The following is a 14,825-nucleotide window of genomic DNA, read 5'->3' on the forward strand; positions in this document are numbered from 1 at the left end:
TATGTTGCTGAAAAGACAAAGATAAAATCTAACCTCAGACATAAAAATTGAACAACCCTGCTCAGTGCACACCATATTTACGTTGTCAGGAAACTGGAAGCCCAAGTTTCCTGTGTGCCATTGACTAAGTAGGACTGAAGTTCTCATTTAATGAGTATTCCTGACATGGTAAATAGATCCCTCCATCAGGCAGTGTGATAGTTGCTCCACCACTAACATGCTGCTCAGGATTTCTCAAACTCAACCCAAAGTCAGGAAATTGAGATTTCGGCTCTTGTTTAATTCAGTACACCCAACCACCCACCTCACATCCTACCTTTACTGTTGCTGTTAAATCTGCTCCCATGTTGTGGTATGTTATATGACATATTAACCTTTTTTTTCCCTCAGCTGACAAGATTAATTATATTCTGAAAATGGCTTCATCAAAAGAAGAAGTGGAAATTTCTAGACTGATGAGTTTTCTACAAGAGTGGGACAATGGCACTAAAGCTGTCCGACATCGTATGTTGAATGACTTCATAAATACAAATAAAGGTAAAACTGGTCCAGAGCTTGAACTGCAGTTTGCTCAAGGTGCCAGTCTGTTTCTCACAAGATTGACAGCATGGCTCAGATTAACGTATCCTTTTCTTTAGACTGAATTTTAACATCTGCTTTCAATTAAGTTGTGGGGAATATTTCTTATAATGAAATCAATGAACATCAGTGAGGGAAACAATAGACAATAGTATGCTATTATAGAACTTTTGTATCTCTTAAAGAAGCATATTTTGACTTGACTGTTGTAGACTGAATCAGATATAAATTTATCAGACACAGCCTGCAAAGGTGGTGGAAGATTGAACAGTGATTTTCAAAATAATGTTAGGCATATACTTGTAAAGGAAATATTTGTAATGGGGAATAGGCAGAGTTATGGGTGCTGGTACAGGCGTGATTGACAGAATGGCCTCCTTTTATGATATATGATAATCTGAGAAAAATCCTAAAGGGAGAATGGCCAAGTGTTTAGTTAAAGAAAAAAATAACAAAGAACTGGGAATGCTGGAAATCAGAAACAAAAACAAATTGCTGGAGAAACTGAGCAAGTTTGGCAGCATCTGTGGAGAGAATGTAGAGTCAACATTTCAGGTCCATTTGTGAAGGATGATCACTGGAGTTATATAATTGGGTTTTAAAAAGTTTATTAAACACATAGAATATTGTATACAATTCTGGTCATCCTACTATAGGAAGGATATTGCCATATGCAGAAAGGATTTACAGGGATTTTGCCGGGACTGGAAGGTTTGACTTATAGGGAGAGGTTGAATAGGTGGCAGCTTTTTTTCCCTGGAACATTGGAGGTTGAGGGGTGACCTTATAGAGGTTTACAAAACTGTGAGGGGCATGGGTAGGGTGAATAGCCAAGATCTTTTTCCTAGAAGTCCAAAACTAGAGGCCATAAGTTTAAGGTGAGAAGGGAATGATTTGAAAAGGACCTGAAAGAGGCAAGTGGAGAAGCTGGGTTTGGACAGAAAATCCTAAGCATAGAATCTGGACAATTTATGGAAAAATTGCCCATTGTAGAATGAAGGCAGGAAGATACACAAGAGGTCAGAGTTGGAGGAATCTGAGCTATTGGAGGCTTTGAGAGTGGGTTTAGGCACACAAAGCTTTGAATAAATGAATTAGAATTTTAAATTTGAACCTTTTTCTGACAAGAAGTCAACGTTAATTAATAATCTTGTCTTGTCGTAAAGGGGCCTTTGGGGAAGGGTGATCATAATATGGAAGAATTTTCAATTAAGTTTGAGAATTTGAAAATAAAGTCTGAACTTGATGCTTTTAATCTGAACAAAGCAAATATTGTATGCATGAGTGACAAGTTGGTTCAAGTACACCAGTTAAAAAGGGTAAGAAAAATTACAATCTGTAGACAAGGATGATTTTTTAAAAAATCCATAATCAGCAATAGTAATACCTTAGCTTAAGGATTAAGAATTAAAATGGGAAAGTAATCCAACCTGGCAAAGCAAGCGATGGGTGGTTGGTGGACTAAAGTAGCTTTAATGTAGCTGAAAATGTAATAGGTCTGAGGATTGGGAGTATTTTAAAATTCTACAAAGTATGACAAAGGAGTTGAGAAACAAAGAAAAACTAGAACATTGGGGTAAACTAACTGGAAACATAAAAACACATTGTAATAGCTTTTGTAGATATGTAAAAAGATAGAAAATAGTGAGAATAAATGTGGATCACTGGCAACAGAGGTAGAGCCAGAGATATACAGCAGGGAAACAGACCCTTCGGTCCAACTCATTCACACCGATCAAGTATCCTAAACTAATCTAGTCCCATTTTCCAGCATTTGGTCCATATCCCTGTAAACCCTTCCTATTGATATGCCCATCCAGATGCCTTTTAAATGTTGTAATTGTATCCGCCTCCACCACTTCCTGTCACAGCTTATTCCATACATGCTCCACCCTCTGAATGAAGAAATTGCCCCTTAGATCCCTTTTAAATCTTTCCCCTGCGACTCCACTTTCCAGGACCTATGCACCTGCACCCCTAGGTCACTTTGTTCGGCAACACTGCCCAGGGTCATACCATTAACTGTATAAGTCCTGCTCTGGTTTGCTTTACCAAAATGCAACACCTCACATTTATCTAAGTTAAACTCCACTCCTTGGCCCATTTGCCTATCTGAAGAAGGTCCTGTTTTACTCTGAGATAATCTTATTCGCTGTCTACTTTACCACCTACTTTGGTGTCATCTGCAAACTTACTAACCATGCCTCCCAGCACTCTGTGGCACACTGCTGGTCATAGCCTCCAATCTGAAAAGCAACCCTATATCACCACCCTCTACTCTCACAGGCTTTTGTCATTTTTTTCTTTTGTATTTACAATGGGAAGTTGAAAAGAATTAGGAAGGACATTATTATAGAGGGATATGGGTTGACTAATCACTCTGAAGAGTCACCAACTCAAAACATTAATTCTGCTTTCTCTCTAGTGATGCTGCTGGAGCTGCAGAGTTTCTCCAGTAATTTCTGTTTCTGTATTTATCAGTGTCTGGTATTATACTTTCTTTCTCTAAAACTCTGGTTTTGGGGACTTTGAGAGCATAATAGAAAATATTTTTGTATTCTGCTTCTACTCTTGGAAAATTTAATAGTTGCAGAGTCCAGAAATAATTTACTTTGTTTGTTTCTTTAACTAATCATAAATTAGAAATACATATTTTATTTATTCTTCTGGAAGTTGGAAGCGTTGCTCTTTTGTGCCATGTACAGGAGAATGGTCAATATTTTCTGGAGTACTTAACTTCTTTGAATAGATATATGGTTGGTACCTGTTTAACTGAACAATTACAAGCCATTGGTGTATTTTTGTCTGCAACAAGTGGGTAAGCTTTAATTTAATCACTACAATAATGGTTATATCATTATTACCTTTTTAATGAAAAATCTGACCTCTTTGGTTGTTTTCTGTGCACATGCCTTTTATTCATATGGAAATAAGGCCAAGAGTGCTGCAAATGCTACTTTAAGATGGTGCTAGAAAGTAAACAGCGACTTGTATTACTCACTTTCTGTGCATCTTTGGGAAGTTTCTTGCTTTTCACCCCACAGTTTGTTACAGGGATACCTTTTCAAGTTGAGAACTCGGTACCATTACTAATTGTTTCTGTGGCTTTCACTAAGTCAGTCTTTTAATACACATAACTCACAAATAGTTCTAATTTTTGCCAAATCAGCTGAACAATTAGTATAACTGTTTATATATAATATTATCTCCAACGGTGTGGGTCTACATGCTTTCATAACACCTATTTCTGTCTTTGTCATTTATTCAGAAAATTGTGCTTCTTAAACACTTTCTTATTTGGCCTATCTTACTTATTTGCAACTCATTGAAATTTCTGTATATTTTAAATATGTGAAACTGTGTTATATATGTTTTTCAGCTGGATGTTTTGAATTGAACATTTTCTTTTCAGTTTGTGTAAGCTGTTTAAGTACATTTTGATATGAATTGTATATAATTGGATGTTAGTGATTTTTGTAGCTCAGGTTGATCAGTATGTAAGTTAGCTCGCTGAGCAAGTTTGTTTTTAGATGTTTCATCACCATACTAGGTAACATGATCAGTGAGAGTCTCTGGTGAAGCGCTGGTGGTATGTCCGGCCTCTCTCTTTTTGGTCTTTTCTGGGTCCTTTTTTCCAATTTTTCAATTCTCCAGACTACTCAGTGCCCTTGGCATCATGGTAGCCCATAAACCTCCCAACACACTTAAACAGTGAATAATGAACCTAAGGATCATTTACAAGATGTCATGCAAAAATTGTAAAAAACACTACATCGGACAAACTAGCAAGAAACCTGCCACCAGAATAGATAAACACCAACTGGCCATGAAAATACATGACCCACTATCACTAGTTTCTATATATACAGATAAAGAAGGACATCACTTTGACTGGGATGAGCACATCCTAGGCAAGGCGAAACAATGACATGCATGAGAATTTTAGAGGCATGGCATTCTAACCAGAACTCCATCAATAAACGCATCGATTTAGATCCTATCTACCTTCCCTTGAAAAACAAAGAACCAGAAAATGATATCGCCCACCTTAAGAAACCAAGACCTATAAAATAGAGGTGGAACACAGCACCAGCACTTCACCAGAGACTCTCACTGATGTTACCTAGTGTGGTGACGAAATGTCCGAAAACAAACCTCCAAGCTCATCGAGCAAACTTACATACTTATTATTGGATGTTTTTACCCAATGCAACAATGCTTATGTTATCTCCAGTAAAATAAGAATCTGGGTTGGATATGGTGATATTGAAGAATCTAACATACAGCACTTAAGCATCTGAACTAATATTACTGTGTCTGGTAACAATGCTGCCAAGAAAGTGTCATACTTCAAGTGATCTGAGGTAAGGTGGAGTGTAAGATTGTTACATCCTCAGGCCATATTCTATGATGCTGATTATATCATGACCATTTCTCTTAAAGGCATACTGCCATAGTGACATTAAGACACAAGACAACACCCCCCCCCCCCACCTTGCAAAAAAAAATTATATCTATCCGATATACGTGGTTGCATATAGGCAGATGCTTTTAATTTGCTAATTGTGCAAACAGTTAAAACAGTTTACAAGAATAACATTTCAATCATCAATGTAATGCTTTGACCAGAAATTGAATGGATTAACCATATATAGCAGCATGTGATAAATGGATCAAATCTAAGCGCTGCAGTCCTGCCATATTCAGTTATGAATGATGGTGGACAACTGAATAGCTCACTGGTGGAGGAGGCTTCTCAAGTATCCCTGTCCTTAACAGTGGAATAGTCAGTACAAATGAGTGACAGCCCTTGAAATCAAGACTGCATTCAATCAAGCCCTAGTAAAAATGGATCGAGGATAAACCCTCCATTGGTTGGAGTCAGACCTGGCATATAGGAAGATGGTTATAGTTGTTGGAGGTCAGTTATCTCCGCTGCAAGACCTCTCAGCTGGGGTTTCTCATGGTATTATCCTTGGTCCAACCATGTTTGGCTGCTTTATTAATAATCTTTCCTCCATCATAAAGTCAGAAGTGGGGATATTCGCTGATGATTGCAGATCAGTTCCATAGATTGAGGTAGTTCATGGTCAAATACAACAAGATCTGTAAAAATATCCAGGCATGGGCTGACAAATGGCAAGTAACATTTGTGCCATTCAGATGCCAAGCAATGACTATATTCAATAAGAGAAAATATAATCGCCATCCCTTAACATTTATTGGCATTACCATCACTGAATCCTCCCCCACTATCAAAGTCCTGGGGTTACCATTGATAAGAAATTCAACTGAAATATGCCATATAAATACATTGGTTACAAGATCAGGTCAGAGGTCCAAAATTCTATAATGCCATTCACCTCCTGACTCCCCAAAACCTGTCCACCACTTACAAGGACATTAGGAGTTTGATGGAATACTCCCCACTTGTCTGGATGAATGCAGCTCCAACAACACTCAAAGATGGGCATCATCTAGGACAAAGCAGCCCATTTGATTGGCACCACATCCATATTCATCCACTTTCTCCACCACTGACTCTCACCAGCAGTGTGTATTATCTTCAAGATACACTGCAGAAATTCGCTCAAGATCCTTGGACATCACCTTCCAAACCCAAGATCAGAGTAGAAGGATAATGGCAGCAGATACATGGAACATCATCACCTCCAATTTATCCTCCAAGCTACTCATTATCCTGACTTGGAAATATATCACTATTCCTTCACTGTTGCTGTAACAACATCCTGGAATTCGTAAAAGGATATTGTATTATATTGTACAAACAGCATTGTGGGTCTGCTTACAGCACCATGGTCTGCAGTGATTCAAGAAGGCAGCTCACCACCGTAAAGGATAAATGGTCTTGGAGCAATAAATGCTAGTCCACATGCCACTAGCGAATATTTTTAAAAGCCTTGTCCAGGTGAGTTGAGCAACATTCAAGAAGTGACAGACCATTCGGACAAAGTGGCCGCTTTGTTGGCACCACAGCCACATATTTTCATTCCTTCCACTATTGAAGCACATTAACAGCAATGCATACAATTTGAAAGATACACAATTGAACAAGGTTCCTTTGACAGTACCTTCAACTGGCGTGCTATGCATTGGCCTGAATTGTTTTTTTGTTCATTTGCAGTGTAACACCATGACCCGTAATGTCTTTGTATGATCTGGGCTGGTTGAGTATTTTGAAAACTTCTAGCATCCAAGTCTTTTTATGTGTATTGTTAGCTCCAGTGCTCTAGCCTTGTGTAGTTTTGGTGGTTCTCCACCTGTTTACTCATTGTGTATTTCTTTCATTCTCCTCTGTCTTTTGAAGAATAATCTCCTGTATCTCAATGGCTAGCCAATTGGTTGCTGGGCAATGTCGTTCATACTTGCCTTCTGAGCATAAGATGTCTGGAAATGCATGAAATACAGCACAGCATTAGTTAGTTGTTCAACATTTAATGATCATTGATTTGATGGTGCGTACCACGTGCTCTGCTCGACTGTGTGCATTTATAGTGAGGTGGTGATGTGACTTGGGTTACTCTCCAATAAATACACATCTTGACATCATTTACTATTGAATTGCAGTCTGTTGTCAGAAAATATCCAATCTGGGATGCCAAATAAACAGAAAATAGCACTCATTATGTCAGCAATGGTCATGCTCATTGTGTTGCTACGTCATCAAACAATGGGAAATTTTTGAGAAATAATTAATCGCATGAGCGTAATCTTTCCATGCCCTGTGAATAAATCTGTTGCTCTCATCTAAGGATTGGATGGACCTTCGTGTGGATGTGGAGACTTCCCTCGCTGCTGGAGTTGATACATTTGGTATTCCTCACATGCATTCATGAGTCATTGAATGTCTTGATTCATCGCTGCCCAGTATGTAGGTTCATGTGCTAGCCATAGTGTGTTTACAATGCTTGCTTGTCCTTGGTGTCACATTGACATGAATTTAGGGCCTATCGCGTTTGGTATTAGGACTTGTTTGCCTTTGTCATGATTCGCTAAGTTCGTCTTTGTATGGCCAAAGTGAACAGAATTTCTCAGGAGCCTCTTTTAATTCTGTGAAACCATCTCTGATAATGATCTTTTGCAATATTTATTATTGTTCACCTTCAGCAGTTGCCAATTGCAACGGTTCACCCTCTGTGTGGCCAAATCATAACAGATAAACTTTGAGAATGTCTTCCATTTTGAGGAATACAGCATCAATGTGTAAATCAAAAAAAATATCTTTTGTCATTGTATGGGTAGGGTAATCTGTTCAGTGTGTCACATGTAATCATCCTGGTACCTTCTCAACAATCCTACACATAATCTGCTGAGATACGTTTTTGCTAACTTTCCTAAATAGCAACTACGGAATCAATGCCATCCAAATGGTGTCCTAAATGTAATGACCTAAATGGACAGACCAGTATCTATACTTTTGCATCTAGCTTGAAAAAGAAGCTTGCTCCAGAAAATTTAGGATTTAATTCTTCAGTTGTCAGTATTCTGGACACCTTCTAAGTGAAAGATTGGATCTAGGGGCATACCTTTAATGGTCCCATCTTACTTTGAAACACATGATACAGCCCCACCAACCTGTGTAACAGTTGACCTTCTGAATTATACCATTTTGTTCCAATCTTTCAGCTCTGTTTGAAACTTCTGAATGTCGCACTGCATTTTGGAATTTCAGTAAATGGGGTTGCACTATCTTTAAGATGTAGCAATTTATCATCCTTTAAAATCCATCTGGGTGAGGGTATTTGAAATCACTGCTTTGATTGCATTATGGTCTGGTTTGTTTCAGCCAAATGAGTGTGGTTTGAACTCAATGAATTGTGACTATACTGAGCACTATGCATACTTGTTATCTTGCCAGTGCTGGACAGTAGGTAGAAGATCTCAGGAAGTCCAGATGAACTTTGCTTGACATTGACAGAATTACGCTGTAGTACCAATGTATGGAATTGTCTGATTTCTTAAATGCATTAAGATGGTCTCTTGTGGGTTATACTACAGAGCGACACTTGTGCAGGCACATGTATTTCAGGATGCCCACTAGTATTATGGTAGCATTCATTGCCATGTAGATGTCAGCTTTTGGTGTATGTTGTCCTGCCTTTTCAGCACACATGATATTAATCAATTATACAAGGCATCTGATCACCTTGTATGTTGACAACATATGGGAGGTTGACACCATGGAAAGCTTGGTTGTTCTCTGAAATTTACTTTTCCCTTGATTGATTCTGAACCTTAATGATCTGTTTGCATTTATGCACCTTCTTAACATTGTCCTCGCTGACAGTAAAAGTGCTTTGTTGGCAGCTTAAAGAAAAGCCAGGGAACTACAGACTAGTGAGCCTGACATCAGTGGTGGGCAATTTGTTAGAGGGGATTCTGAGGGATAGGATTTTCATGTATTTGGAAAGGCAAGGAATGATTATGGAGAATCAACATGGCTTGGTGCTTGGGAGATCATGTCTCACTAATTTGCTTGGGTTTTTTTGAAGAAGTGATGAAGAGGATTGATGAAGGCAGAGTGGTGAGTGTTGTCATATGCCTTACCAAAATTCATATAGACAAGGTTCCGCACAGTAGACTGGTTAACAAGGGTAGACCACTTGGAACACAAGGAGAACTGGCCATTTGGATACAAAATTGGCTAGAAGATAGGAGACAGAAGGTGGTGTTGGAAGAATGCTTTTTGGACTGGAGGCTTGTGATCAGCAGTGTGCTGTAGGGAATCAATGCTGTGTACACTGCTTTTTGTTATTTATATAAATGATTTGGATGTGAATATGGGAGTTACAGTTAGTAAATTTGCAGGTGACAACAAAAATGGTGTATTGGACAGTCGAGAAGTTTACCTCCGTGTACAACGGTATCTTGATCGTATGGGCTGATGAGCTGAGGATTGACAGGTGGAGTTCAATTTAGATAAATGTGAGGTACTGTATTTTGAAAAGGCAAATCAGGGCAGGACATGTATGCTTAATGGAAAGGTCCTGAGGAGTATTGCCGAACAAAGTGACCTTGGAGTGCAGATTCATAGTTCCTTCAAGTGGAGACGCAGATAGACAGGGTAGTGAAGAAGGCATTTGGGGTGCTTGCCTCTATTGTTCAGAGCATTGGTATAGGAGCTGGGAGGTCATACTGCAGCTGTACAGGACATTGGTTCGGACTTTTGGAATACTACATTCAATTCTGGTCTCCCTGGTATCGGAAGGATGTTGTGAAACTTGAAAGGGCTCAGAAAAAAATGACAAGAATGTTGCCAGGATGGAGGGTTTGTGCTATAGGGAGAGGCTGAATAGGTTGGAACATTTTTCTCTGGAGCATCAGAGGCTGAGGGGTGACCTTTGCAGAGTTTTATAAAATCATGAGGGGCATAGATAGGATGAAAAGTCAAGTCCTTTTCTCCAGACTAGGGGACTACAAAACCAGGGGGCATACATTTAAGGTGAGAGGAGACCGGTTCCTTTTAAATCTAAGGGGAAACTTTTTCTCAGGTAGTGTGCATATACAATGAATTGGTCGTGGAGACTGGTACAATTACAACATTTAAAAGGGATCTGGATGGGTAGATGAATAGGAAGGGTTTGGAGCGATATAGGCCAAATGCTGGTAAATTGAATTAGATTAATTCAAGATTTGTGGTTGGCGTGGACGAGTTGGACTGACGGGTCTGCTTCCATGCTGTGTATCTTTGTTTCGCATTGTTCAATGGGAGAACTCTCCCATTTTGCATACAGTCATATTGTTCAAAGCTCTTGACCAGTTGGTCTTTAATCAATCACACCATCACATAATTATTACATGCATTCTGAATATTTTGATTCAGTGTCAAACTCCTGCACAATATTTTTATTTAAATAAATATCCATTCCCCTCTTACATGCCCCATTTGAACTTGTCTCCTCCACATTTTCAGGGAGTGCATTCCATATCCTCTGACTATGTAAGATCTTTTTTTCTCCCCTCATATATTTGCTTCTTTTGCAAAACACTTTAACAAAACAGTTTTACTCTGCCATCTGGTTCCTAATCCATTTGCATTTCTCCTTATCTACTCAATCCAGACCTATCATGATCTTGAAAAGTTTTATTAAATCACCTCTTAGCCTTCTCCTTTCTAAGGAATACAATCTTATTTCATAGTCAACAGCATGTAAGTCAATAAGCAATGCAAGAGAGAAATTTAAAAAAAAGGGGATTCGCTACATTGATAAATAACTTCTTCAGTTCTTTCAGGGTTGATAATGACTATGGCTTTCATACTTTCCTTGATGTCTCCTCCTATGGATGTTAAGACATGCAGGTACAGTGTCAACCTCCCAGATTGCTGCCATCACCTCCTGTTGAATACCAGCTTTTGATTTGATTTATTACTGTTGCATGTACTGAGTTACAGTGAAAAATGTTGCCTTTCTTGCTTTACAAGCAAATCATACCATACAAGTGCATCAGGGTAACAGAACAGAGTGCAGAATACAATGTTACATCTGCAGAGAAGGTGCAGAGAGAGATCGATATTAATGTTAAAGAAGTACATTCAAAAGTCTTATAACAGTGAGGAAGAAACTGTTCTTGGATTGGTTCATATGAGTATACAGACTTTCATATGTTCTGCCCAATGGAAGAGAGTGGAGGAGAGTATAACCAGGGTGCGAATCATCTTTGATTATCTTGGTTGCGTTTCCAATGCAGCATGAAGTCTGGATGAAGCTTCACTTTCAAGAAACAAATTATTAGTGAGTGAACTGCAACATATTTAGATGGTATGGTAGTGAAGGTTGAATAGTCGAATGTATTTTCCAAGTATCTGCCATCAAGGTAAGAGTCTTTCACAGATGACTATTGCTGCTACCGTGATGTGGGGGAGTTTGTCTCCAACAGGGTATTTTATATTTGTGACAATATTTAAGTTTTTTTTCCCCAAATCATAAGAAACTGGGCATGGATGCCATGGCATTGAAGAATTCAAGTGATATTTGTTACAAATAGCTATTATACACAAACATTAGATACCATGGGCACATAAGTATCTGGAATGTTATTATGCGTTGAGATTATAACAAAGAATATGCTTTCAGTACAATGTTATCCCTTAAATGAGGTAAGATGAATAATTAAATCTTTATACCCTCAGGTCACATACTATAATGCAATAATGATATCATGAGCATAAAGGCATATTGACATACTGACTAAAACAACACAATAACTGTGGTCTAAAGAATAAACTTTTATTAATATGAAAGCTTGTTACTTACAGTTTTAGCAATATGTTGTATATATTTGCAAACATCAGCTAAATTTTTACTTTTAAACAAGTACAGGTACACATTGCTTAAACAGATAAATTTTACAATTTATTGCAGACATCGATATATGATAGAAGTTTTAGAAGTTGGTGGCCTTTTGACGTTTCTGGAAATTCTGAAATTGAAACAGTTGCGAGAAGATAATAAACAAGAATCATTAAAGTTGCTTCAAATTATTGCAAATGCTGGACGAAAGTACAAGGAACTAATCTGTGAAAGCTATGGTAATCTAACAAGTTGACACCAACTTGTGTGATTCTGGTTAAGTATTGCTGACTGGAATTGTTCCCATGTGAGCTAATCTTACCCAATGTTGTGAGATCAGCTCAGTGACGCTGTTTTACAAAGGTCTTACTGTGAGATGTGAGGTTATGGCCGTTCGGGAAGAAATTTCAGTCGTCAGTTGTTCTAGTGAAAGACCAAAGCTATTTTTTCTCTGTGGAATGCAAAGACTGGATGGCGAAAAATGGGTCAGAAAAACTATTGTTTTTATAAAGGTTATTAAAGTCTCAATCAGAAAGTCCATTACAAAAGGATTATGCGTGATTGGGTACTGCTTAAATACTCCAGTTGCCTAATAGGAAAGCTCTTATTTCTGACAAATGTAAATGAAGACTTTAAAATGAATCATCCTCACAAGTAACACTTGTGATACACAAGTGCCAGGCAATGATCATCTCCAAGGAGAAAGTGAAGACTGCAGATACTGGTGATCAGAGCTGAAAAATGTGTTGCTGGAAAAGCGCAGCAGGTCAGGCAGCATCCAAGGAGCAGGAGAATCGATGTGTCGGGTATAAGCCCTTCTTCAGGATTCCTGAAGAAGTGCTTATGCCTGAAACGTCGATTCTCCTGCTCCTTGGATGCTGCCTGATCTGCTGCACTTTTCTAGCAACACATTTTTTAGCAATGATCATCTCCAACAAGAGAAAATCATACAATTGCCCTTGACATTCAATGGCATTACCATCACTGAATCCTCCACTATCAATATCCTGGGTTTACCATTGATCAGCGACTGGACTTGCTGTATATTTACAGTGGCTATGACAGGAGATCAGAGGTTAGGAATCCTGTAGCAATTATGTCCTGACTCCTCTGCAGGAAGAATGCAGCTCCAGATTCAGGGGCAGCACGGTGGTTCAGTGGTTAACATTGCTGCCTCACAGTGCTAGGGACCCGAGTTTGATTCCCACCTCGGGCAACTGTCTATGTGGAGTTTGTACATTCTTCCTGTCTCTGCGTGGGTTTCCTCCACGTGCTCCGGTTTCTTCCCACATTCCAAAAAAGATGTGTAGGTCATTTGAATTTGCCATGCTAAATTGCCCATAGTGTTAGCTGCATTAGTCATTGGTGTTGTAGGGAAAATGAGTATGGGTGGGTTACTCTTTGGAGAATCAGCGTAGACTTGTTGGGCTGAAGGCCCTGTTTCTACACTGTAGGGAATCCAACTTAATCTAATCTTTACCAGCAAACAAAGTCGCAGCAGTGTACCTTCTGAAAAATGAACTGCAAAAATTCATGTTGGCTCCTTAGATAGCACCTTCGAAACACACCAACATTACCATTGAAAAGGACTGGCACAGCAAATGAACAGAACACCACTCCCTTCAAGCCACACACACCATCCTGAACTGGAAATATAATGGCATTCCTTCAGTTTTTCTGGATCAACATCCTGGAACTCCCTCCCAAATTCATTGTGTTAGTACCTACAGCAAATGGACTGCAGTAGTTTGGGAAGGTAGCTCACCTCCACCTTCTCAAAGGAAATGTGGGATGGGCAATGAATGCTCACCCAAGTAGTAGCAATGCACACATCCCATGAATCAATGAAGAAATTTCCATCCTTGGCTTGCTCATGTTCCAATGAAGCTCAACAATGAGGAACTATGTTTCATTTTCTGCTTAGGCGCATTACAGCCTCCAGGACTCAACATTGTGTTCCACAGTATCACAGCATAACCTTTGTCCACCATTTTTATTTCAGCACAGAATTGGCAGAATCATCTTTCATCAGTCTGTGCAACAGCATGCTGAAATGCCAAAGCTATGTATGATGGTAGTAACTCACTTGTAGTGGTTGATTCTGCAGTGTTTAGATTAGATTCCCTACAGTGTGAAAACAGGCCCTATGGCCCAACCAGTCCACACCGATTCTTAGAATTATGCTACAATTAATACCCAGAAGGGCTTGTACTAGTATACGAGAATGCTGTTTGGGATATCATCAGCCTACTCAATTTTTCAGTGGACAATGGAGAACATTTTGCAAGGTCTACCTCAGGTCACCATTGATCTCGATGATGTTCTAATAACTGGGAAAACTAAAAATAAATTCTTAAAGAGTTTGGACATAGTCCTAAGGGATTTTTCCAAAGCAGGCAAATGCCTAAGAAGGGAAAAATGCATGATCCAGGCACCTCAATTGACCTACTTGAGCTATTGAGTCACAAGATCAGGTTACATCCATTGGAAGATAAAGTGAGGGTGATCAAAGGTGCTCCGGCTCCCTTGATGTCCAGGAACTTATGTCGTTTCTTGAACTAGTATATTATGAAAAGTCCATGCATAACCTGGCCTCCATCCTAGCACCTTTTGCAACAACTCCTGAAAAAAGGTTAGCCTTGGAAATGGTCGGATTGACAAGTCCATCCTTTAAGGTGTTGGCACACGATGATCCCAAGAAAGGTCTGGTATTCACATGCAATGCCTCCCCATGCACTGTCAGGGTGGTATTGGCTCATGGTTGGCCTTATGGAGAGGACTCTATGAGTCTGTGCTACTCTCTCCCCACCCCACCCTTCTCTAGCTTATCGCTCCATGCTTCCAGCTCACTGCCTTTATTCCTGATGAAGGGCTTTTGCCCGAAACAACGTCGATTTCGCTGCTCGTTGGATGCTGCCTGAACTGCTGTGCTCT

At 39.3% G+C, this 14,825-nt stretch overlaps 1 protein-coding gene across 1 annotated transcript in view; it reads left to right on the top strand.

The window, feature by feature from the left end:
• Nucleotides 1-416: 416 nt before the first annotated feature.
• Nucleotides 417-14,825, top strand: part of armh1 (armadillo like helical domain containing 1) — a 40,688-nt gene continuing 26,279 nt past the window's right edge. Inside the window, exons 1-3 of the mRNA XM_060829585.1 lie at nucleotides 417-622; nucleotides 3,329-3,397; nucleotides 11,964-12,130. Coding sequence (XP_060685568.1) covers nucleotides 417-622; nucleotides 3,329-3,397; nucleotides 11,964-12,130 — 442 coding nt within the window. The remainder of the gene's footprint in view (nucleotides 623-3,328; nucleotides 3,398-11,963; nucleotides 12,131-14,825) is intronic.

The sequence above is a fragment of the Hemiscyllium ocellatum genome, chromosome 9 (assembly GCF_020745735.1).
Source record: "Hemiscyllium ocellatum isolate sHemOce1 chromosome 9, sHemOce1.pat.X.cur, whole genome shotgun sequence".
Classification (NCBI taxonomy): domain Eukaryota; kingdom Metazoa; phylum Chordata; class Chondrichthyes; order Orectolobiformes; family Hemiscylliidae; genus Hemiscyllium; species Hemiscyllium ocellatum.